The sequence below is a fragment of the Lepidochelys olivacea genome (genome assembly GCF_965140295.1).
Source record: "Lepidochelys olivacea isolate rLepOli2 genome assembly, chromosome: 19".
Taxonomy (NCBI): Eukaryota; Metazoa; Chordata; order Testudines; family Cheloniidae; genus Lepidochelys; species Lepidochelys olivacea.
Window position 1 is genome coordinate 10,723,277 of NC_140429.1, and position 25,322 is coordinate 10,748,598.

A 25,322-nucleotide genomic window follows, 5' to 3' on the forward strand; every position below is an offset into this window, starting at 1 on the left:
CGGGCCGGGAGGGGCTCACCGCTTCCTTCTGCCCCCACCCCGCGCAGGGGCTGCTGGATGAGCTGGATTCAGACAGGCCGAGGGGAGCACTGCCTCCTTGGGGATGCCAGCCTGGGCTGAGGTGGGACAGGGCTCCAAGCAGCTGGGCCCACAGCCTGCCCCAAGACCCCCACCCAGCGTGGGAAGAACCTGCTTTCATTTTCCCTTTGCAGACAGGGGCTGCCCCCTCCCGCAATGAGGATGCAGCCGGGGACACAGCTTGGAGGCTGTTTATTACAGTGCTGGGCACTTCCCTGCTTGCTGGAGCTCACGGTCACTGGGGAGGAGGCTGAGGCCCCTGTGGTCCCGTTACTTTCACCAGCAAAGCCCCATGGTCCTGCTGCAGCAGCCTCCTCTGTCTCCTGCAAAGGCAGCAGGGTGGGCACCTCCTTCGCCAGCCGGGGGCGGGGGAGTCACACAGGTGCGATGGGCAGGGCGGCAGCCGTCCCTCAGCAAATGCTCCCGCTCTCCCGCTTGCTGCCTAGGGTCAAGCAGAGCAGTGGGTGGGAGGCTGCTCTGGGCCATGGTGCCCAGCAGAGCGATGGCAGGAGCCACGTGCCAGCTCGAGGGCAGAGGCGGCGTGACCGGTTGGCAGGGTGTTACGGCAGCAACCTGCTGGTCAGCTCTGGTTGAGGGGAGTTGATGCCACAGGGGAGGTTACGGCTGTCCCGTCTCTCACGCGGCTTCCCGCTGCGCCTGCTTGGCCAGGGATTTCCGGTGCTCCTGGATGGCTCCCCATAGCTTGCACACCAGCCCCCCTCTGGCAGGGATAGATGGAGACCGAGTGAGACACACCCCAGACCCTGCGCCCCTTCGCACCGGCTGCAAACAGCCTCAGTAATGCCTCGCCCTCCGTCTGGCACCCAGGGGACAGGACAGGGGCCACACCGAGGGGATGGCCTCTGTGAGCCCCACGCCCCACTCAGCACAGGGACTTTCCCGGGCAGAGCTGCCGTGAAACGCACCCAGGGCAGAGTCTGCTCAGGCTCCCAGGACGGATTCATGGTTCGCCAAAGCCACTCGCTCCCATTGTGGCTGGGCTGGGAGGGACAAGCCCTAGGCGTGGCCTCGTGGCCCAGCCAGCAGTGCCCCTCTGGGGATGAGGGCTGGGGCAGCGGCACTGGTCCCCCCCCCCGCCGCCCTACCTGATGCCGGTGTAAAGCAGGTCATCACGGGTGGCGCAGGTCAGCAGGTCGGGCAGGGTGAAGCCGTGCTGCAGGAACTGGGGGAGAAAGGAGGCAGAGCTGGGATGGGGCCACCCCACTGGCTCCATGGGGAAGGGAGAGCTGGAGGGCTGGGCATGTGGGAAGGACACCCCAGCCCCAGCTGCCTCTTGCCCCGGCACCTGGCCCCCACCCCACCAAAGCCTAGGGGAAAGGGGGCAGGTTTGACACTGGAGAGCAGGGCCCCTGCAGAGAAGTTTCCCCGGGGCCGCGCTTCTCCTCGGTGCCAGCCGCGGGCACCGCGAGTGGGCTTGGAGCGGAGCTCCGCCTACCCCCGCAAGGAGAGGGGCTGGAGCCAGCCTCTCCCGCTCCCAGCATTGCTAAGGCCGGGGCCGTGGCTCATGTGGTGCAGGGGACGTACCGTCTCGGTCGCAGCCTCATCCGCTCCGTGGCTCTGTAACCAGGCAATGAGGAGGGCGTCCACCGCCCCCTGCTGGGGCCCCCGGGGGTGCGCGGCCAAGGCTGTGCGGACAGAAGGGTTCAGACCCGGGTCAGCCTCCCCCAGGACTCTGCGGGCTCAGCCTCCCCCGTGTCTCTAGGCTCCGGCCGTGTGCCCCAGAGCCGTGGGGCTCGGAGGGAGACCCAGCCCCTGCCCAGGTGTGGGCAGCTGGGGGAGAGACCAAGGCGTGTTCCACCCTGCCATGCCCACCTCCCCCTGCCCCTTCCCCACTGCCCCTAGCAGCCCCAGAGAGCTCCCCCAGCCCCTCTCCGGCGAGTCCTGCCATCGCTCACCTCGGGGCTTGGATCCCTGCAGAGCCTTGGCATCCTGCTCCGCGGCCCGGAGCACCCTCTGCAGCTGCCTCTGCAACTCTCGCTCCTTCTCCAGCAACGCCTCCTGCAGCCTGCCACGCGCGCCGGGGAGGCAAGGCGGAGAGCCTGGGAATTGAGGGCCACGCTGGGGGGGGGGTGGAGGGGTGGGGGCGATTGCTACTGAGCACGTCAGTCCTACTGCAGAACCACAGCTGGGAGCCCAGCCCAAGTGTGGATCCTAATGCCCTTGGACTGGGGGAGTGGCACCGCCCTGGTGGGTGGATCCAGGCCAGGAGGGGGGCTGTGGGGTGCGCCTCCCGACCCCTTGGGCCCAGCACTGGCTGAGGGCCAGGCTCCTCGCCCCGTCTCCCCTCCACGCGGGAGATCAGCCGGGCTCCTACCTGCCCGTCTCCACGCGGAGGCGGCTGAGCTGCTGCAGGAGTGGCAGGGAGTCCGCCGGGGGGGGACGGAAGCCCAGCTCGGTGCTGGTGCCGCTGCTAATACCAGAGCTCGGGGTCCCCACGCTGGGCTGGCTCGGGGGAGGAGCTGCCCCCTGCGCCTCCGGATCTTCCTCCGCCTCGTCGTCGCTGCCACCTTCATGGGCTTTGCCCAGGGGAGGCTGCGGCTTCACCCGGAGTTCTGGGAGCGCCGGGAGGAAGACGGTGAGCGGGGGAGGTGGCTGGCCTGGGGTAGGGACGGTGGGCAGAGGGCTGTGAGCCCTAGGGATGCCTCTGGGCACTGGGACCTGAGGGGTCAGTGCAGCCCCACAGGTCCACGACTAGCAGTAGCGTCCTGCTGCCTCTGTTCTCCCAAGGCGCTATGCCCGGGCAGGCGCCCCGTGCTTCCTGATGGGAAGCCTCCCCGCTGGAGTCAGGGAGGGCAATGCCCAGCGGCCTCGGGCACAGAACTCCACGGGCAGGGGCACAGGGGTTCTGCCAGCTGAGGGGGTGGAAAGAGCTGGGTCTCAAGGCCCTGGCTGGCAGCCTCCTGCTTCCGTCTCTATATACAGTCCCAATACGGAGTGTCACCTTAGCAGCCCCCCAAAGCACTCCGATGGGACCCCCACCCCAGCCGCAAATCCACTGCCGTTCGGCTAGGGACCCAGCTGCCGCCCAGCCAGGCCCCAATTCCCCACGGGGCTGGATCCAAGCGGAACAGGAGCCAGGGCCACCAAACAGCCCCATGTCCCCCCCCCCATCCCCCCACCAACGCACCCGTCACAAGGATGGTGAAAGCCGCCTGCACGGCCTGGCCCATGAGGTTGTCCAGGGCGAACATCCAGTGCGGCTTGATCTGGTGCTGCCGTAGGAGCTCCTTCACCTGCAGGGAGGAGAGAGCATGGGCCACACCGACCCCACCGCAGGCCCAGAGGGGCGACCCCCCCTGGCTCTCTCTAGGGTCCCCACCAGGCCTGGGTTACAGAAGCTCCGCCCCCTTTGTTCATTGGCCACACCCACTATCCTCCTGTGACTGCCCAGGTGAGGCAGTGGGTGCTCAGTACTTGTGCAATTGAGTTTTAAAGGTCACCGGCCAGGTGGGGAGGGGGAAGTGGCCTGGCCCAGCCCGGCCCCCTCCTGGGAAGGGCTGAGTACTCACCGTGTCCTGGAAGCTGAAGAGCGGCACCTGCACGTGGCGAAGGCTCAGGTCCTCCGCCCACAGCAGGGCCTGGAGCCCCAGCAGGTCCTGGCTGAGCTGCCGGCGGCTGGGGGAGCGGATGTAGCTCTTGAGGCAGGACACCAGCTGGGCGATGTGCTCCGAGGAGAGCCTCCCTCCTTCCCAGCTCTGAACGGGGAAGGGAAAGGCTCAGCCCGGGGGGGACCGACTGGCTCCCAGGCCCGGAGCTCGCAATGCTAGGGCGGCCTCCAAAGGGCACCCGGGAAGGCTGGGCTGGCAGAGGGAGGGATCTCAGACTCTCCCTGGGCCAGAGCTAGTGAGTGGATGGAGGTCATACGTGACAGGCCCCAGGAAAAGGACAAAGGCCGTAAAGCTACTGGAGACCCCCCTCTCCGGGGCCAGGCTAGTCCTGTGCTCTGTGGCTGATGAGCGGCCCCCAGCCCGGGGCAGGGAGTTTAGACCCTGACCTGCCGTGGAGGGGTCCGAACCGCATGCTGTCTGCCCCATGCAGGAGAGGGGTTGGGCCCACTCACGCTGCAGCTGGAGCGGCCTGGCTACCGAGCCTTCGAGGGGCTAGCACTGACCTGGCTCTGGGCCTCCACCAAGGCAGCCACGATGCTGGGCTGCTCCTCCGTCAGGATCTGGTGCAGGGTGGCCCTGCGCTCGCTGTCCTTCTTCAGCAGGAACATGCCGCCGTTCTCCTCGGGGGTGGGGGAGCTACTGCAATCCAAGCCAGCTGGCTCCTCGGCAGCCCTGGGGAGACAGGAGTGGAGGGCGGCCAGCAGGGACATGCAGTGAAGTCTGGGCACTTGTGGGGTGGGGGGCAGTCCTGTGCTAGAGAGAGGATTCAGGACGGTAGCTGACCCACTGCGGAGCCTGGGATGGGAAGGACGCCTCCCTTACATGCTCCAGGGGGAGCCGCCCCACAGCGCTGCAGGCCCTTCGGGCTGGGGGGACAGGGAGACTCAGGGTCATGAACCCCTGTACACAGCAGCCCTTCTCCTGGGGAGCGAGGGACACCCGGGCCAGCGTGGGGGACACTGAATCGCGGGGACAGCTGGGGGGTTTGTCATTCGATCCGAATCTCCCTGGACCAAGAATCCCCAGGACAAAAAAACCCCCCGAACAACCCCCTTCCCCAGGCCCCTGCCATCGGCTACAGCAGCAGCTTCCGGCTGCCAGCCGGTGAACCGGGCTCTGGGAACACCAGGAACAAGCCCTCCTGCTCCGAGGGAGCGGCCGCTCGGCAGATACCCTGCGTCACGGGGCTGCGGGGAGCCGGGCGCTCAGGAGAGCGGAGTCTGTGTTCCCCACTCGCCTGCCCCATCCGCTCCGTGGGCCTGGAGCGGGAGGTGAAATCGCACAAAACTCAGCTGCAGGGACAGCTGCTGACCACCAGGTGTCGCCCAATCCCTGCCCTACAAACCCACCCTGCTGCCTGCGGTCAGGTCTGGCCCTACACGCAGGAGGGGCTGGGGGAGGCCTTGGGGTGCAGCCTGGGCACATCCGGCTGCTTGATCCCCTAAGGCAGGGGGCTCCCCTTCGACTTCAGCGTGCAACAGCTACCGCCCCGAGACCGGGCACCCTCCAGGAAACCCAGCCAGGGATAAATGGTTGGGCATGGGGCTGCCGCTCACTTGGGGGCACTAGTGGGGAATGTACCCATCAGGCTGGAGGCGCAGTGTCCAGCTGTGTCACTGGGTGCAGTGTGTAGCCCTATGGACCCCTTCCTCCCCCCCAGCCCGAGATCCTCAGACTCCTCCCGAGCCTGCCCCTCCTTCCCCCAGAAGGGAAGCCATACCCCAGGTAGCTGCATCTCTGGGCCACCTTGCTGGAGCTGTGGGCTGGCGAGCTGCTGTCTGCCTTGGCAGCTGTCCTGGGGGCCTTTAGGGGGAGGGGGGGGCTCCTGGCCTCGCTGGCCCCCTCTGCTGCAGGGGCCCACTCAGAGGCAGGGGAGCTGGCTGCAAAGAGACAGGGTTGGTTACTGAAGCTCCTCCAGGGAATGCAGCCCACCTGCGAGATACCATGTCCTGCCCCCCCCCAGCTCCCCTGGGCTCCCCCCTGTCCCTAATATCCTTCTCCTGCCTCCTAGCTCACCCGCCCCCGGTGCACCTCCCTCTGCAGCTGGCACAGCCTGGTTCCTGGCTTTCTTCCTGCTGGGTGCTGTCAGGAAGGGCTCCTGGAGCAGGGCTGCGGCGGGCGCCCGCTTATCCGGATCCACCTCAAAGCACTGGAGGATGAAGGCCTTGGCTGCCCCCGACATGGAGTCAGGCACCTCGGGATGCATCTTGAACATGCCCACCTGGCGAGGGAGATGAGGGAGGGGCCATCACAGAACCCTAGCAGGGAGCGGGCCCAGTACCCGTACAGCCAGGCACTGCCCAGAGAGGCACTGTCCCTTGGCTCACCCCCCCACAAGGTACCCCACGGTGTGAGCAGCACCAGTTTCCCCCACGTCACCCAATGGGCCTCAGCCCAAAGCCCAGTCAGGCCTTGGTCTCTCTGCTGAGGCTGCCAATGAGGGGCCAGTCAGTGCCCATGGCAGCCGGACTGGGGCAAGGCCACCGGTCCACTGGGAGCTGCAGCGAGACTCACCCCCCATTTTGTAGCGGGGGAAGCCATAACCCTCCCCCGCCAGCCCCCACGTTCAGAGAGGAGCCCAAGCAGTCAGCCCCCACCCCACCCTCCCCCAGAGGTACCAGTGAGCCCCGTCCTCGCCTTGAACATGGCGGCCTGCGGGCTGCCCAGCTCATAGAACGGGGGGTGGCCCGTGGCCATCTCGATGACGGTGCAGCCCAGGGACCAGATATCGGCCGGCTTCCCGTAGCCTCGGGGGCCCTGGTCGATGACCTCTGGGGCCATGTACTGCAGGGTGCCTGGAAAGAGACCAGAGCAACTGAGGGAAGCCAGCCCCCAGCCCCGCCTGCCTGCCCCAGATCAGCCAGTGCCCCCTGCAAGTCAGCGAGCCTCTCCCAAACCCAGATGGGCTGGGGACCCCTTCCCTCCCCTCCTGCCAGGTCCTGAGGATGCCCCTGTGCATGGTGGGGAGATGGCAAATGGCCCCTTCCCACAGCCCAGCATGCCGCAACCCAATGGAGCGGGCGGGGGGTTTGCACCAGAGCCCCTCACCTGTGAAGGTCTCGGCGCTGGGGCTCATCCCAGCCAGCCTCTTGGAGGTCCCGAAGTCAGAGATCTTCAGCACCCCGCTGTAGGTGTTGATAAGGACGTTGTCTCCCTGCCAAACGCCGCCCCCCCCCAATCAGAACAGCTCACAGCTGTGGAGATCCTCCTGGGGCAAGTGCTCAGAGACAAGGGGTGCTCCCCCCCCCACCCTCCAGATCCGCTAATGCCCCTCGCTCCCGCTCTGTCCTACTCTGGGGGTCGAGGGTGGATCCACCCTACCTGTGGGGCCAGGAGAGGTGGAGGGGCCAATGAGACCAGCTGCAACCAGATGCCCTAGAACTCCCAGAGTGCGGGGGGGGGCAGGCCGGGGCCCCTGCTTGGGACTCAGCGCAGAGAGCCCAGCCCCTGGCTAGCAGCCTCGTGCGTGGTGGAGTCGCTGGATTAGCCCGTCATCCCCCTCCAGTCCGGGGAAGGCCCCGGACCCCATAAACTGGGTGGTCCCTAGTCAGCTGCCGTTTCTCCCACCCCGGGGAACGCCCTCACCTTGATGTCCCGGTGGACGATCTGGTTGTCATGCAGGTAGCGCAGGCCCTCCAGGATCTGCTTGGTGTAGAACACGATGGTGGGCTCGCTGTCCTTCAGGGGGCCCCACTTGGAGCGCAGGAGGGACGAGAGGCTCCCTGGGGACGGGGCAGGAGATGGAAACCCCACTGAGCCCGTGTGCCCGCCCCGAGGCCCCACCCCGCCCTGCCGAGCCCCAGCGTCACACCCCAGTCCCAGAGCTGGCACAGAACAGGGCATTGTGGGCAGGGCAGGAGCCGTACTGGGCTATGGGGAAGCAATGCAAGGCCATTAGGAACCCCCTAGAAGGCCCCAGGCCACATTCTGGGGCTAGAGCCATGGGTCGCCAAGGGTGGGAGGCAGCTGGTCTGGGACGTGGGGTCTGCGATAGCCCAGACAGGCCAGCTGGAGGGCAGCACGTCCCCAGACTGGGGCACCCTGCTCCGTGCAGGCCGCCTCTCTCCTCGGCATCCCCAGCCTGGGGTGGGCGCTTGCTCGGCCTACCTCCCGGCACCTCCTCCATGAAGATCTTGATGAAGCCGTCCTGGCTGATGGAGCCCAGGTACTGGACGATGTTCCGGTGTTGCAGACGCTTGTGCAGGGCGATCTCCTCGTGCAGGGGCTGAGAGTACCTGCCCGGCGGGAACCGGGGGAGCAAGGGTAAAGGGCCGAGCCTGCCTGCTCCCTCCCCAGGGGCTGGGCAATGGGGCTGCAGTGCCCCGCACTCAGCAAGGCCATCCCCTCCTAGTGGGGCGGGAAGCGCAGGTGAGAGCCACGCCAAGGACCAGGCAGGTGCACATCCCCCCCGATACTAGTGCGCTCACACCGGGACTCTTGCACACCAAGAGTGCACATCTGTTCACACTCACCTACCTCCCATGCCCCCACCCCCAGATCACCATGGGCGGGACCCACTGCCTGAGGGCCACTGGTATCAGGCATACCCCAACTCGCTAATGTCGGATCCGTACCTAATGGGGGTCATGTGAGGGGCCATCGGAAAACCGATAACACCCTGATCTGGGTAACACCCCAAAGGAAGGAAACACGGAACTGAAACGTGTTCGAACCGGACACGGCGGGGGAGCCGGCTGCTGCCCGAATTCTCCATCCAGCTGCAATCACAGGCCGTTGGCCACTCGCTGGCACAGAGCGGGCTGCAGGGCAGATCAGGGTGTATCGCGGAAAGCACCGGTGGGGGAGAAACCAGCCTGGAGCCATCTCCATCAGATTCCCTGGCCCCTTTCCGCACAGCGGGGGCACTGGTCTCGGAGGAGACGACATTGCCAAAGACCTTGGCCTAGAAAAGACCCCCAGGGATCTCATGCTGGATTCAATACCCTGGTTTGACTTTACGCACCGACACGCAGGGCTTGCTCACCAGCTGGCTGGGAACGACGGGCACTCAGGGCGACACGGCCTCGGACTGCTCTGAACCCCAAAACGTCCACAGGAAGCACTGCCCCGTCCCCCAGCGGCTCCTACCTGCTGTCCCGCTCCGGGATCTCCTTGATGGCGATGCGCACCTGGTTGCTGAGGTCCCGCCCGGCGTAGACAACCCCATAGGTCCCCTTGCCCAGGATCACCCTGTCGCCCGTCTCTGTATATTCGTAGTCGTACTGTGCGGGCCAGAGCAAGGTCAGAGCGCCTGGGGCTAGCGAGCCCTGCCTAGCTCCTCATGCCCCCCCGCCCGCTCGGCGAGCTGCGCTGCCCCCTGCATCATGCCCTGGGACTGCCCCCCAGCATCCCCCAGAGACGCCTGCTCCGAGTGCAAGACCGCCCCCACCCCCAGCGCTCACCTCCAGGTCCTCGTCTGGGCCGTCGCCCGCCTCCTCGCCCCCCACTGCCAGCTCGGCCACGAAGGAGTGAATCAGCTTGCAGAACCTGCCGGCAGAGCAGGGAGAGCGTGTCTGGGCGTGGCCCCACTGCCCAGCCCCTCCGGGGGGGCTCTCAGGCTGGGCGATGAGCCCCGGAGAACCTCCCCACCACTGAGCCACCACCCATGGGCTCAGTGACCCGCCCCGGCAGAGCTCCACCCCTGCTGGCTGGCAGAACCACAGGATCCCTGGGCAGATGCAGCAATGCCATGTGTGGGGTGGGGGCTAGGGCAGCCCCACAGACAGGGCACCATCTGCCCGGGTGGGGAGGAAGTCTCTTCCAGCTCCCTCCTTGGCCTGGTCCTCCACCCCTCAGACCCAGCCCAGAGCAGCTGCTCCCCCTCCCCAGCAGGGGCTCTGGGACGGGGGACAGATCCTTTATCCCCTGTCCCCCCAGCTCTCCAAAGCCATGGTGCCAGGGGGTCCCTCTGCCTCCCCATCCTGCCCCATCACCAGCACCTCTGACCCACCAGTGGCAGTGGCATTGGGTGGTCCCTGCCCCTTCCCCACCCCAGCGGCATTGGGGGTCCTTGCCCCTCCCCCACCCCGTGCCCCAGCTCACCATTGGCAGTGGTGCTGGGTGGGGAAGTACAGCTGGAAATCCTCGGCCGTGTGCAGCACGTATAGGAAGCAGCAGCGCTCATCACACTTGGAGATGCTGGAGAGAGAGAGGCCAGCCCCACACCCCACAGTGAGCATTGGGGGCAGGCGGCGGGAGGAGGCTCCCATCCGAGCCTCACCCCAGGAAACCCCTCCTGCTCCAGCGTGCTCATGGGCTGCTCTGCCCCTGCGGCTCGGCACTGGGCCCCTCACCAGGCCGGCAGCACTGCCAGCAGGAGCCATGGGGCTGTAGAGGAGGGGTTCGGGCACATCCAGAGCTCTGGGGCTGGCACTCCAGCTAACAGGGCTCCTCCCCCCTGGGGAAGCCTTCTCCCTGCCATGCCAGCCCCCTTGGGGAGACGCTCAGAGTGTTCTGGGCGAGCCGTGCTTCTTACCCCCCACTCCACCCCTGCAGGGCCGGGGAGCCTCTCAGAGAAAGCTGGGGGGCTGGTCACTGAACGAGCCTGTTATGCCATGGCTCTTGGAGTCTGCTCTGCCAGGCAGCACAGGACCTCCCCAGCTGCCCACCTCCTGCCTACGGGCAGGTACCTCTCTGGCTTCTTGTGCCATACACAGCTGGGGAGGCCAACACCTACTATGAGACCCAATAAGGGCCGGGCACTCAGCTGGGGGAGCCAGGTCTACTCTCTGCCAGGCTTACCCCCTGCGCTCCCAGCTAGCCCTGGGCATGGGAACCAAGATGGACACTTGCCCAGTGCAAGGAGGGTGCTCGGGGAGGAGGGTTCTGCTGGGGACACAGAGAAGATTTCCGGGTGGACGCAGGCTAACCAGGGAGTGCCAAGGCTGACGGAGAGGCTATCCCAAGGGGCAACAAAGAGTTAAACTCCTCACCTGATTCCACGGATGGAGGAAGCCGGAAAGGTCCAGCTGGAGATCCCTCTCTAGGGGGAAAATAAACCCGAAAGAAACATGCAGCATGAACAACCAGAGCCCAGAAAGTCGTCGCCATTGTAGGGAAGCAAAGGGGTGGGCTTGCTCCCTGGGCTCCAAGCCACCTTACCTCCTCTGGGGGGCAGATGTGGCATAGCGTCACCGACTTTTCAGCCTCGCTATTGCGAACCGTCAGCTGGGCTGGCTGCAGGACTTTGGTCAGCTCCAGAATCAGCACCTGGAAGGGAGGCGGAGAAAGAGGCTGGTGTGGGGCGGGGGTGGTCTTTGCCCCCTTCCATTGCATCCCCAGTGGGCTGGAGGCGGGGGACCTCAAGGCAGGGCTGGGGGTGAGGGCCCCAATCAATGCCGATATTCTTCTCCTTTCACCTAAGGATCCTGCTTCCTCCTCTGGAGCCCCCAGTGTCCCTCCCTGATACACCCCCCTGAACCCCCAGGGCATATTTTAACCTGCAAAGGGCCGACTTCAGGTTCTGCTCTCCCCCTGCTGCCAGGAGCTTGCTCCGGACCCCTACGTAGCAGCACTGGTGACTGAAGCCAGCTGACACCATCACTCCTGCACACCTGTCTGGTTTGTTACCAGGGTAATGGGGCAGCAGTAGCCTCCGGGTCTGTCTTCACCACACAGCTGGCCGGGCTCTTCCTCGGGTGTGGCCCTTAGCCCCCTCCCCACCCCACCCCACCCCAGCCCTCCTATCCCAGGCTCGGACCTGGGAGCCGATCACTCGGGGTAACTCTGCCCTCACCATGCCTTATTGTTGGCATGTGCCAGGCCAGAGGCAGCTCTAGTGGTGGGACGGGACTCAACGCACCGAGCCGACCCGCCGCACCGAGCCAGCTGCGCCAAGCGCCCGCGGGCTTCTCACCGGGCAGCACTCCGTGGAGACGAAGGGCTGGCAGGAGGCCAGCAGGAAGCCCATCCAGAAGTCAGCCTGCTCCTGCTTGGGCGTCTTGATCTCCGGGCAGGTCTTGAAGTGTTTGTACAAGAGGAAGGTCTCCATGACGGAGGTCAGGTACCTGCAGTGACAGCCAAGGCAGAGCGCAAGATGGAAGGGAGGGACACCCCACTGAGGAAACAGCTTCTGGGCACTGACAGGCCTCCCGTGCTGTCCCCCGTGTGCCCAGGACCGTCAAGCTCTCCCGCGGTTCACTGCAAAAGCCCCACGGGGCGGCTCATGCCCAAAAGCCCGCGTGAAGCCTCCCATGCGGGGGGCCGCTCGGGGAGACCCTTGCCCCGGAAGCTGGCCAAGCTGAACCCAGCCCGAGAGTCAGTCAAATGCCGATCTGGCCGCCCCTCGCAGAGCTCCCCTCCTGGAGGCACTGGCAGGGTGCTGCCATTTGGGGGTCCCCGATGGGCTCGGGGTGGGTGGGGGGAGCTGGCATTTCTGCCACCTACCAGACAGGGGCATTGAGCTTATAGAGCTTCTCCGAGGCCCGGATGACTTTGCTGAGGTCGTTGGCCAGGATCCAGGAGCCCAGGTAGAAGCCCACATCCCAGTAATACTGCATCTTCTCCACGCTGCCCTTATTGCCCAGAAGGCAGCTCAGCTTCACGCCTGGGGGGCGGGAAGGTTCCTCTTCACTGCTGAGGGCAGGGCAGGCCCATCCAGCCACCGCCCTGCCCCACGCCGCCTTCCCCCATCCCCTCAGCTCACCCCCACGCTTCCCCTGCTCCGGCCCAGCCCCGCCCAGTCATAGCCCCACTCCATGCTCTCCCCCCCACCCCTATGGGTCAGTGCCCCCACCCTTACCCCCTGCTCTCGCTCCACCCCCACCCCAAACCAAAGAACTGTCCCCCGTCTCTAGCAGAGGACGTTTCCCCTCCTCTCCCATGTCCTGTGCAATTCCACTGGCAAGGGAAGCCAGGACAGACAGGGTCCGCCCCCCCCCGAATTCCAAGGGACCCCCTCAGTGACTCTCTCCTGGCCACAGAGTGCAAGAGACACAAACCCATAAACCCCACCCACCTCACAGCTCTTCCTTGGGCCATTGTCCAGGCCGTGCCAGGACTAGGGCAGAGCCTGTTATAATCGGTGCTTTACACACACACGCCGGGGGCAGAGGAAGAGCCACTCACCTATTTGCCGGAGCTCCACGGAGGTTTCAAACTGGTGCCCGGCTGCTATGAGCAGGACAGCAGAGTTAATCCCAGAGTGGAGGCTCGGCTCCGTGTCAAAGGCTTTGCTGTACCTGGGGAATTCAAACATGCGGAAATGCCAGTGACGAAACCGTCACCCGGCCGGATCCCAGGCAGCCCCACTGAAAGGCAGCCACTTCTGGGGTGGTTGGCAGCAAACAACCGATACATGGCAGTGCAGGGATGGGGCATTAATCCCAATGCCAGGGGAGCCAGGACTCTCAAGGTGCCAAGGGCGGGAGGGTCTCTAATCCCCACTTGCTGTAGACGGGTTGTAAGGTCTCATCTGGAAGACTCCATAAACTCAGCTTATCTGCCTCTACGTTGTCCCTTCTGGGAACTGAACCTGGGACCCCAGGTGTCCAGAACCCAGTGAAGCCCACGGGCCCACGCGCACGCTCAGGAATGGCTGCACACTCAGCCCTTCGCACACCCGGACAAGTGCAAGTGTGTCTATGCTCAGAACCCCACTGGCCCAAGGAGCCCACCCCAGTCTCCCTGGCACGGGCCTCCCCACCCCGCATCTCCGCCAGAGAGAACCCCCCTCACCAGTAATAGGCCTGGTCCCTTTTCTCCGTGTCCGTGAAGCCGGAGCCGATGAACAGGTCCTTGTAAATGCGGCCACACATGCAGTACAGGTCGGGCGCCGCCCCTTCTCGCCTCTCCACCACCGGCAGGAGCACGGAAAGCGCCTTCTCCCGGTCCCCAGGCTGGTTCCGCCTACCCAGATATGGTGCGTGCTCACCCGCGATGCACGCTGTCCCGGGCGCTGCCAGGCGCAACGAGCCAACGCCCCAAAGAGAGAACTGGGGGGCCAAGTGCCGCTCCCCAGGCCCCTGGCCCCAGCAGGATAGAATCCCCCCTTCGTGCTCCGTCGCTGCAGACCCCGAGGGCTGAATGGACCCCCGAGACTGATCTCCCCTCTTATCCCTGGATTGGGCAGGGGCAGCCTGGCGGAAGCTTGCTCGGATGCTGCCCGGTGGAGAGAGGATTTCAGGCTTCGATCCTCTCAGCCCAGCACCACCCCCTGCCAGGTGGCCCAGCACGCTGGGTGCCCACTGGCAGCAGAGGGCGCTTGGCCCCCCGGGGGGCTGGGAGCGGGGCCTGGGGTGCCCGAGGAAGCGTCTCACCTTTCGAGGGCGAAGGTGTAGTGGAAGCGGATGTTGTGCTGTTCGGCCACGTCGCAGGTGGGCAGGGCCTGGAGCGTCTCCACCAGCCTGATGATGGCGTCGTAGTCCTGCCGAGGAAGCCAGGGCTCAGGCGGAGCAGACTGCCATCCGCATCCCGCAGGAGGTCCCAGGTGGGGGCGGAACAGGCCAGGCCTGACGCAGCACAGGGGGCTCGGCAGTGGGACGGGCAAACCACGCCACTCGGGATGGCGTCCGGAGTGCAGTCGAGGACAGGCGGTGGGGCCTGCAGAACCCCGGTGTCCTGTGGGAGACCCTTCCTCCAGCACGGCCACCCCCCGACATAGTGACAGCCAGGCCTGCTGGGCAGCCGGTGGCAGCAACACACCCACCAGGCGCTGCGATTCTGCTGGCCAGGGATGGGGGCTCTGCAGCCCGGGGACCCTGGCGATCCCCCATCAGCTCCTCCTTGGGGAGCCAAAGGCCAGTGCTGCACATGGTCGTGTCTGTGACCCAGGGCCAGCAACCTCCTCTGAGAGCCACAAGCCAGGGCCTACCCCGGGCAGCGACTCCACCTCTGCCACCATCTCCAGGGACCTTGGGCCGGTGCTCCCAAGGCCACGCTTCCTTCCGAGCACCCAGCCACCGCCCCCCTCACCCATCTCCCCACCCACCCTGCTGGCGCGGGCTGGGGGCGACTCGCCTGCACGTCCCGATAGGACAGGAGGAGGTTCATGACGATGTCCAGGCTGAGGAGCTCCACATTGTCCAGGCGCTGCTGGATGTTGGCCAGCTCCCGGCTCAGCTGCTCCCCGCTGTACATCTCCCGGGCCTTGCGGATGTCCTGGCGGATCGTCTCCCGGAAATAGCCGCTGGAAAACAACCATGCTCGGAGCTGAGTGCAGCCCACTCCTGGATCAGAGGCCTGATGGGGAGGGAGCCTTTGACCTGCACAATTGCCCACTCTCCCCTGGGGGCACTCAGTGGTAGTGGAAGGGGCTGGCTTGACACCCCTGGGGTCTGAGGGCTCTGGTTATCCACAGGACAAGGTCCCACCTATCCCACGTGAGAGGCGAGTTGCCACGGCCCAGTCAACCCTCAGCCTCTCCACCAAGATAGAGGACAAGGGAGACCACGTATCTGAAGGGCGCTACCTCTCACCAAGGAGGGCTCATCTGGGGTGGTCCAAAGGGGGTGGAATGAGCAGCAGATGGAGCTGAGCTGGGCTATGGAGAACATAGACTAGGAAGGTCTCCTCCTGGCAGTGAAGTCTCCTGGAAGGTGGAGTTGCCTCCCTCCATGGAAAGGGGTGGAAGCCCCATTGCCTGGCACAGTTCTGGGGCAGGACAGACCCTGGAGAGCAGGAGGCAGGGAACTGGCCCGGCCCTGGGCGTGCCCAGAAGGGGTCAGCGAGGCCTTTGCCCAGCTCTGGCTTGTCTTGCCCTGGACCCGAATTTCACAGGCTGAGATGTCCCCGTGGGCGCTGAGGGGCCAGACAGGCTGCACAAGGGGAAGGGAACTGCACGGGGAGTGTCGCCATGCAGGGGACGTGCAGCCCCCACCCTGCCGTGGCGGGGACCCATGAGCTGGCGGGGGACCTCAGACTAGGGCGGGGCCGAGCCGGGAGGGGTGAGGAGCTGGGGGAGGGCGTGACACAAAGCCCCTTTCCCCCCAGTTTCACTTCCTTCAAGTCCCTCCCTCGCCGCAGGGGGGGGCCCCCCAAGCGCTCAGACAGCTGCAGGCCCCACAGCCCAGTGCTGGGGCTCCCCAGGCCTTCACAGCGAGCTGGCTCCAGAGCACCACTGCAGGGCTCCCCCCGCCCCCGGTAGCCATCATCGCCCCGGAGCCCCACGCTGGCTCCCCTGGGCGTGCACCACACCTCCGGCCTCAGCCATGCTCTCAGGCCCGCAGGGAGCATGCAGCAGGCTCCGGAAAGCAGATTGCACCAGCCTGGAAGCACCCACTCCCCCTGCAACATCTCTCAGCCCTGAGCCTTTCCTACTACACCCATCACCCCACCCCCGGCCCGCATTCCCATGATTGAGAATCCCCCAGCAGGAGGCAGACGGGGCCCCTTGCTGCGATCTGCAGAGGCTGACCCATCTCAAAGGCAGGAAATTGCGCCATGCCTGAGTCATTGCATCACAGTTCAGCCCCTGCAGCTCCAGCCCCACATATAGGCCTTCCCTCTCCTCCCCCCAAAGGAGGCAAGAAGACAGTGCGGTGCAAGGCTCAGAGCTGCGGCAATCAGCGGAGCTGCGCCAGAGACCAGATCACGGTCAGAACCAGCCCTTCCTGTTCCTGCAAGCTACATTTACTGGCCTTTCAGTGTTGACCCCCTGCAACGGGAGTGAGATTGCTAGGAGCAAAGCTCTGAAATTCAGGCGATTTAACTGGAAAGGGGATTGCCACCCGCTTGGGGAATGGCAGGGAGCCTCGGTCTTTAGAGGTTTCCCACCCTCTCTTTTTTGCAGTGTGGATGGAGGACAGGAAAAAGGAGAGAGAAAATACCTTTAAGCTGCAGCCCATTGGCTTGCTCCTAGCTTGTGCCACTCCCATATGGCAGGGGGCTGCGGAGTGCAGGGAAAAGCCCAGTTTGCAGAATACCTAGCTCCTCATATCCAGAACTTGTATGGTGCTTGCTCCAATCAGCGACTTCCCAGGGCGCAGGGAGCCCCAGGAAACGCCCGAGCATTGAAACACCACGACGGCTAGCGGCCATGACATTACTCGGGGGAGCAAGCTTTTACTGCCATTGGCATCAATGGGGCTGGTCACCAAGAGCAGTGCAGGGGAGGGTTTGAGCCAAAGGCCGTTGAAGTTAACAGGAGTCTTTCCATCGCCTTCCGGCTGCTTCGGCCCCCCCCATGCTCAGAGCTGGGTGGTGCCCTCCGGTTCTAACTCCCCAGCGCTGCATTTATGCCCCTGCCTCTAGATGCCAGTCAGCCAGAGGCTCGTGCAAGCCCCAGCTGGGCCCAGCAAAGACTCCCCTCAGTGGTGGTGGGAGGCAAGGGCCAGTCCTCTCAAGCTCACTAATCGGCGGGCATTGCCACGCAACCCCCCCGGGCTTCGGCTGGAGCTGGTTTCCAGGGGCCGTGCCCTGCCCTCGCTGAACGCCCCTCCTGCGGATGCGCTCGGCCGGGCGGTACGGTACCAGGAGTTGGTGGGGGTGCCCTCCAGCAGCTTGGCCAGACGCCCCGCCAGGGGGGTGAAGAAGGCCTCCACATTGAAGCTGGGCTGGAAGAGCTCGGTCAGGCACTTCATGGTGCTAGCATCACAGCACAGGACTTTGTTCTGGGCTGTCACCACGTAGGGGATGAAGGTGTAAGTGCCGCAGCAGTCCTGCCAGGAAGAGACGGGGCGCCAGGAGTCAGGGGGCTGGGAGTCTCCCTCCATGTCCCCCCCACATCAGCCCATCCATTCCCTGGGCTCTCAGCCCAGATGGCCAGCCAGGAAGACCACGTGGTCCCCATATGGGTGGTGGCGTTCGTGACAGAGACGCTGCTGGGCTGAGACCCCACCAACTCATCTCACATAATGCCCTCCAGACAGCCGGAAAGGAAGAGGAACGGGATCTCCCCAAGCTCCATCCAAACCCTGCCCACTCGACGTCACAGCCCACACAGGCCCTTTTAATGCCATCTGTCCCGCTCCTTTGTTGTGTGCTCCAATCAGCAGTGAAAGATTTAACAACCTTGGTATTTACATAGCCATTATTAAGCTCCAGAGTTAACACCCCACTGAAAAACACTGAGGCTGCTCACTAGGGCATAGTTGTTGCCACCTGACAGCAGACAGCCTGAAACAACTTCCCTGAGCCAGCGAGAGACGTGAAAGGCTTCCTACCCCATGCCCTCTCCAAACAGGTTCCTTGGGCACAGGGTATTGCCAGGCCCATGTGCGGGGGTGGGTAATCCGTAGCTCTTAGGCCGAGGGGAGTTTGGGCACCTGAGCAGAGGCAGGTGGTGGTGAAGGAAGGTGTCCACGCCCCAGCAGGAGCCTGGACCCACCCCGAGCAGCCAGGAAGCTGCAGCCTTGCTTTCCCAAGCTAAGCTTGTGTCTCTTAGGGGTCTGCAATCATTGGGCTGGGGAGGCCGAGAGCAGCTGCACCTAGACTTTAGGTCACAGGCAGAAGCGCATTTGGGGGCTTCAGGCACCTTTAGGCCCCCCGGCCATCTCTGCCTGATGGCAAACCAGGTGCAGAGAGAGCAGGGACCAGCTGGGAGATTCAGCTGGGCATGTCCCATGTGATCAGCTCCCTGCTACCGAGTCTGGGGCATGGGGGGAGCTCTGTCCTTCCCAGCCTGTTCCTGCTGGAACAGCAGGTGGGTGGCGGTGGGTGCATAAACCAACTCTAAGCCGCACTGACAAGAGCTGTTTGCAAAATGCCCGGACTGGAACAACAGGGGGGTGCAGCAGGCCAGGGCTGAGAGGCACAGCCCAGAACTGGAATGACAGAGAGGCGGCTAGAGGTGAGGATTGAGGAGCAAGGAGCATAAACAGACAAGGTAAAAAATATAAATTGATTCACAGACAGTAAATCACACTTACGGAGTTCTTCTGGCAGATATCCTCCTAGAAAGGGAGCAAGAGGGTGGATATTTAGCTGTCCATTCAACTGACACAGAACACATTAGCCCCTAAAACTAGCCAATCTGGGAATCTATTTTACATGGTAGGTGGTGAGACAGCAGGGTGATGGGCAGCAGAACACACCGAGACAGAAATTCACTAGGACCCCAGCACTTCCAACACAACTAGACCTTTCCAGGGACGTGCTCAGTTCTCTCCCCCCAACATCCGAACTGCAACAGAGATCAGGGGAACAGAAAAGTGTATCTATTTCTGGTGGGATCTGGCTGGGTTTTAACGCTCTCCCTGTATGAGTGCAGCACCAACTTCGGAAGCAGAGGGTGTGTGCAGAATAGGTCATTAGTTGGGATCATTTCATTCCTGGGAAAAACAAGACCTGTAACATTTTGCTAGCTCAGGGTCCCTGAGAGGAGGGCCTGGAAAGGAGGCAGTCTGCATTTTACAGCCAAGCAGCAGATCAGTCATTTGCTCTACGCTTTCCCCCCTCCTCTGTGGCCTGGCGCTGGAGTGCCCTTTAATCCCTCCGTGGGTCAGAACCACACCCTAAATACGGCACTTGGCTCAGTACTGTCTACGGAGGGGAGGTCATGGGAACATGGGGGGCTTAGGAATTCATAGGTACTGGGGCATTTTTTCCTAAAAGGACCAAGGTGTGACTATCTCTGAGTGGTCCCTATATGCTAGAGACTCTAAATATCACACGATGCCGATTGCTGTTGTGCCCCTGTTTCTATAGTCCCATGACTGCTGTAGCAGATCTCTCCCACTGCTACGGCTAGAGATGGGGGCTTTATCCCAGGGAAAGGCCAGGCTCCAGGGCTTGGCGCCGTGGAAAGCGCTCCTGTCTAATGGTTCCTGAGACTGCCGCAGCACTTTCCATGCTGGAAACAAAGAGAGAGAAAGCAGCATACGGGTAATCGGAAAGACAGGGATTTTAAGATTCCCAACAGCCCACTAGGGCTAGATGCACTGGAGTGGCCCAGAACAGATGCATTCAGGGCCAGTAAGCTTTCCTAAGTACATGACCAATGATCAGAAATAAAATGCTTAGACCCCCAGCATCTCACTGATTGTTGTTCAAAATCCCATTTGTTTTTCTGCCATTTAGATCAGCTGTTCCATTCCGGTTCAGAACTGTGCTTTTTGTACAGGCATCATTCCAACCCAGGAGAGGAAGGATGGGCTTGGGGCTAAGGCACCAAACTGGGTCTTGGGAGATCTGCGATCAGTTCCCTGCTCTGCTACTGACTCCCCAGGTGAGCCCTGGGTAAGTCACTTTGTCTCTGTCGGCCTCAGTTTCCCAGCCGTACCAAAAAAAAAAAAAAAGAGAGAGAGAAAATACTCTTTTTCCGACACCCTGGGTGTTGTCTGTTTGGACTGTCAGCTCGGTGGGGCAGGGACTGTATACTATGCTCCTGTCCAGTGCCCAGCACAGTCGGGGCCCGATCTCAGTTAGAGCTTCTAGGTGCTACCGTAATACAATAAGCAGCAAGTTCAAAAAGTCCAGTGATTGGATCAGCTGAGCCTGCTCTTGCCAGTTTCCTCTTGCCCGGGCGTTTCCTTATCACAGGAGATGGACGATGAGGAGGGGTAATGCCACATTGCCAGGTGTCTGCAGCCTCCCCCTATTCTGCTACCCGGCCAGTACACAGCTGAGAATCCCCGCCGAGTCCACGTTGCTGGCGAGTGCCAAGGGCTCAGCAGAGAGCTCGCCTTTAAAGCAGCCCACAGTTTTTGCAAAGCAACAGGGGTGCTGCATTCATCTAGCACTTCCTATCTCAAGACCTCGGCCTTCTGAGGGAGGGAAGTATTGCCATTCCGGACTTACGAATGGGGAAACTGAGGCACAGAGAGGTGACATGATGGGGCCAAGCAGAGGCCAACCCAGGCATCCTGGCTCCCAGTCCGCTGCTCTAACCACCTGATTTTACCTCCCTAACGCTTCCATCTCCCACGCGTAACCAGACATTTCCCGGCTAACGTGGCCATTTCTCGCACACGCAGTGGCGAAGAGCTCGGTGGCAGCTTACGGAACAGAGTGGACCCGGTTTCCAACGCCGAGGGGCACCACCCCCACTCACCTTGAGGGCCTGCAGGTCCGGAAGGTCAGTGTGGCAGCACAGGAGGACGTTGTTGGTCATGCTGAAACTCTCCCGCACCCCGAGGTGGTAGAAGAGCGTGGGCTGGCACAAGGAGTTGCTCACTTCCACCACAGCCACATCTGCGGGGAAGCAACAAGGGACCATCAGACGCCAGCCTGCATCGCTCAACGTGCAGCTGAGGACAGGTCTGGGGCACTGGGGAATCTCCCTCAATCCTCTCCCCTGAGCCCTAGGGAATAGCAAGGAGACTCACTTTGCAGGTTTGGAACATCCTGGTGATGGGGTGACATGATCAGGTGACACTGGAGGGAGGGATAGCTCAGTGGTTTGAGCATTGGCCTGCTAAACCCAGGGTTGTGAGTTCAATCCTTGAGGGGGCCATTTAGGGATCTGGGGCAAAAACTGGGGATTTGAGCAGGGGGTTGGACTAAAAGACTTCCTGAGGTCCCTTCCAACCCTGATATTCTATGATTCTATGATCAACCCACGGGGCTAGTGACTAGGCACGTCCCTCACCCTGGATGCTGGGTCTCACAGGCCAGCCTGATCACTACCTCTCCTGGCCAGAGACCGCTCAGTGCAGCTCCACCACTCTCCTTCATCCCCTTTGCAAAGCCCATTGCCTGCCCTGGCCATTGCACATAGACCACCACGCCCAATTACTCAGCACAGTGAGGATACTTCCCCACTGCATCCCCAGCCAAGGGCTCCTGCAGGCAGCAGTTTCACGGCTTCATCTCTCTGTCCATCTCACATTCCCTCCAGGGTAGCCGAGCGATAGCTGACAGAGGGGACCGAACCTGCCACAGGCTGTTTAAAGGCCCAGCCCCATCTCCCCTGGGGTAGGCAGGTGGGCTGATCGTTGCTACACATACGTGCAAGCAGGTTTTACAGACCATGTCAGCGGACCAGGAAAAGCAAGACGCTTCCCCGGACCCGCAGCTAGAACAGAACGGGATGCGAATAACACGGATACTGTGAGGCAAGGTCTTTTGACCCCCAGTGACCATGCAACAACTCACTTTGCGCTTCACCATCAGAGGGGTAACAAAAAACAGCAGCACTTCAACCCTCGCACCCTGCCTGCACTCTGAAGTCCAGCTGTATTACAGCACCACTGGGGGAAACTGAGGCACGGAGAGCTTAAGGCCCCATTTCCTGAGGGGCCAAGGACCCACACTTCCTGTCGACTTCAAGCAGAGTCACAAGTACCCAGCAGCTCTTGAAAAGTCAGGCCCTGGCATGGTTTATCCAACGTCAGTAGTGGAGCCGGGGACAGAACCGAGGACTCCTGAGTCCCCTGTCCCTGTGCCCGACCCAGTCAGTGACTCTGGCCAGCAGCGTGGTCCTAGAGGGCACATGCCAGAACAACCGGCTCATTCAGCTGGCCAGGAGCATTGTGCGTGGGTTAGCCAGGCTCTCTCCTTGGGATCTCTTTGTCTCACAAGGCTGCCAGCCAACCTCCTGGCATTATCGATAAAACAGTGCGTTTCCTCCCCCAAGCCTGGCTGCCTGGGTTGGAGCCAGAACAGAGGCGACAGAGGCTGAAGGTGAGATGGGACCATTCAGATGGAATAAATCACATTAAGCAGAGAACATCCCCCTGCCTAACCTCTCCTAGGGGGAAGGGAGGAATCTTTTCCTCCAGCCCCCATAACCCACTGCCAAGGGCACAAATCCAAGCCACGCCCCCCCAGGCCATGGGATGCGGGTGGCTGTGGTCCCTCCTCTGCTCCAGAGGAATCGGGAGCATCACAGATGTCGGGTGAGGAAACCCCAGATCGACAGGAAGTCGGTGACCACACTGCACAAGTGTGTGATTTCCACATCATTTGACATCCTTCTGCTCCAGTAGCTTCTGGCCCCGGAGTCCTTCTTAAAGGGCCAGGCTCTCACATCCGATTTGTCCTTGAAGGGCATGCACGGAGTGTGACGCCCCTGTGGTGGGGAGTCTAGCAGGCCAGCAGAGTGGGGAGCAGAATAAATCTGCCTCCCCCCATGGCAGATTTAAGAGTCAGTCATCAATTATAAAGCCAGAAGGGACCACTGTGATCACCCAGTCTGACCACCGTCATAACAGGCCTGAATTGGCTCCTGGTGGATCTAGAAAAATCTCCTTTAGAAAACCAGCCACTCTTGACTTAAAAATTGGCAGTGAAGGGAGATGCTCCAGCAGCTTCTCGGACACGTGAAAATAAACGAGAAAAGAGAAAAATCCACAGTCCAGAGAAAGTGGCAGAACCAGTAGCCACAGCAGAGTGGCCAGGGAAGGATTAGTCCATTGACAAAATTTGGTATCCACATCCGATCTGCACACATGGTCTGTGGACATATACAGATTTGCAGATCCACTGAGACTGGAAGCCCTCTGACACCTAGTGGGACATCCCCTGCCTGGTCAGGATTGGGGTAGTTAGCACTGCCAGGGTTTCTGTTGCATCTGTCCTGGTACCTTTCATCCCCACTAAATTCTCTGTGTCTCACACGCACACAATGCAAAATATCCACACCTCCACACACTCCCCTCCTGGACTGCGAGTCTGTGACCCCATTTTGCTATAACTCAAACCCCATTTGCAGGAACAACCCCATTTGGAAGGGATATTTTATTGTCTGCTTCCAGGCAGCACCATCCCGCAATGCTAATTGAGCGGAGAACAATCAGAGATGCCCAGATCTGTGTAACTGACAAACCTTCATTTCTTTGTCATTCTTCCCCCAAGATGACAGGGAAACAGTAAACAGGACAATAAGGAGGAGGAAACAGAGGCTGAAAGGCAGGAAGGTCTGGTGCTTAGCACACAGCACTGGAAGTCAGGTGAGCTGGGTTCTAATCCCACTTCTCACACAATGTTGCTCACTGATCTCTCCTTGGGCAAGTCACTTAGCCTCTCTGCAAACTTTCCAACACCCATTAAATGAGGGTAACAGAATATAGAGAAACCTCACCGTAGGTGCTGGAACTAGGGGTGCGGGAGGCACTATTATATCCAGGGTTTACAGTGTGGTTCAGTGGCTCTCAGCACCCGCACTGCACAAATTGTTCCAGCCCCCCTGTGCAAGACTGTTCACCGGTGTTAGAAAGGGAAGGTGCTAAATCTTACACAGAATCTATCACTGTCTAGGGACTTCACAGCAACCCTCGGGACAGAGCTCTGAGCTCCCTGTTCCAGAAGGCCCAGGCTCCTGCCATGGGAGCGAAGGAAGAATCTCCACAGGGAGATAACACAGGGTCTATGACACACAGTTGAGCAGTTCCCACTCCACCTGGTAGAGGTCAGTGGTGTACAAACACACACACACTCACTCCCCAGCTGATAACAGCCCTACTGAAGATTGCTCCAGGGGCCGGGTGATTTCAAGGAAGGAGAAGGCCCATTTCATCTGCCAGCAGCCGGCCGGGGAGGGGAGGGGGGCATGCCCAGAAGCAGCCCTGCTCTCACCCGCATCGCGAACAGCCCTGGGGCTGCAGCAGCTCCCAGGCTGGGGGCTGAGACACAGAAATGAGGAGTGAACACCCCCCCCTCCCCCAACCCCGGATCCAGGCCGCGGGGGGAGGGCTGATGGATGTTGCGCCCGACCCGTTCGCCCAGTTTGGCCACCAGCCGCGGCCCCGCGCCGGCGCCCCCGCAGGCTGAGGCCGGCCCCAGCTCATCGCACGGGCCGGGGCTCACCGGCGTTGTAGAAGCAGTCCAGGGGGCCCGTGTCGCCCAGCGCCAGGGGGCCGAAGGGCACCGTCTCCAGCTCCGCCCGCACCTCCCGGCAGGCGTCCCGCAGGCAGCGCTGGGGCAGGGACTCGGCCGAGCCCCCGCCGAGGACGTAGACCACGCGGAGAGCCCGGCTCCGGCTGCTGCTCCCCCGGCGGCCCGGGGCGCCGGCCACCGGCTTGCTGGGGGCGATGGCCATGGCCAGGGGGTCCTGCCAGTAACTCCCCGCCCGCTCCGCCCGGCCGGCGCTTCCCGGCCTGCTCTCCCCGTCCATGCCGGCGCCTCTCGCCCCGCAGCCTCGAGCTCCGGTGTGTGGGGCGGGGGGGGGCGCACGTGCAGCGGATCCCCCAGCCCCCCGACACGGGGCCGAAAGGCTGGCACGGCCGTTTCCGCCCGGAGCGCCGCCGGGCCCCAGTTGGGTCAGTTGCCGCCCACGTGGGGCCCCCGAGCCCCACCCACCAAAACACTTTCCCTGTGTGAACGCCTGAGAGTCGGGGAGCGGCAGCTACCCGGTCCCACGCCTTCCTGTGCAAACGCAGCCGCCGCCGGGCTGGCAGGAGCCACGGGCGGCTGCCCCACCATGGCCTTCTCGCCAGGGGAATGAAAAGAAAAGTAAAGCCATCCTTCCCCTTCCTGCCTGAGGCCTCCAGCTGGGAGCTCCCCTCTCCTAGTAGCCTGGGCTTTAAAAACAATCCAGACCTGGGTTGCATCTTGCAAAGCGGCCTCCAGGAGGCTGGTGGAGGGATTTATGGCCAAGGTCGAAAGCTGTAAAGGAGCATGGCTCCCACCCGGGGATTGACACCAGCTGAGGAGCTGCTGGCCCCATGTTTGCAAAGAAAGGCCCCGATCCTGCAAGCTGGCCCCCAAAGGCATGCCCTTGGACCTGTGCCCAGGGTGCAAAAGTGCACGGATCCAATTGCAGGGTTGGGGCCAAAAAAATGAAACCTCTTGAGTATCGGG

At 62.5% G+C, this 25,322-nt stretch overlaps 1 protein-coding gene across 8 annotated transcripts; it reads right to left on the reverse strand.

Annotated features, from left to right (window-relative positions):
* Nucleotides 1-253: 253 nt before the first annotated feature.
* On the reverse strand, nt 254-24,879 carry MAP3K6 (mitogen-activated protein kinase kinase kinase 6). 8 transcript variants are annotated; one of them, XM_084609662.1, is made up of 29 exons: nt 24,330-24,878; nt 20,635-20,774; nt 18,512-18,535; nt 17,115-17,302; nt 14,664-14,832; nt 13,964-14,070; nt 13,383-13,553; nt 12,774-12,886; nt 12,093-12,252; nt 11,563-11,713; nt 10,809-10,916; nt 10,640-10,689; nt 9,750-9,845; nt 9,110-9,194; nt 8,796-8,929; nt 7,815-7,942; nt 7,293-7,429; nt 6,756-6,861; nt 6,345-6,502; nt 5,724-5,928; nt 5,428-5,587; nt 4,211-4,379; nt 3,609-3,794; nt 3,227-3,332; nt 2,414-2,696; nt 1,995-2,097; nt 1,624-1,724; nt 1,185-1,261; nt 254-799 (listed from the first exon to the last, which is right to left on the reverse strand). In XM_084609662.1, exons 1-28 carry the CDS (start codon nt 24,634-24,636, stop codon nt 1,225-1,227), a joined length of 3,882 nt encoding a protein of 1,293 aa, XP_084465788.1. In that variant the 5' UTR covers nt 24,637-24,878; the 3' UTR covers nt 254-799; nt 1,185-1,224. The 8 variants fall into 8 exon arrangements, 7 of the variants coding, with proteins under 7 accessions (XP_084465788.1, XP_084465786.1, XP_084465787.1 ...); XM_084609660.1 differs by having other exon boundaries at nt 1,995-2,104; nt 24,330-24,875; XM_084609661.1 differs by having other exon boundaries at nt 1,995-2,104; nt 2,414-2,651; nt 24,330-24,873.
* Nucleotides 24,880-25,322: the final 443 nt, after the last annotated feature.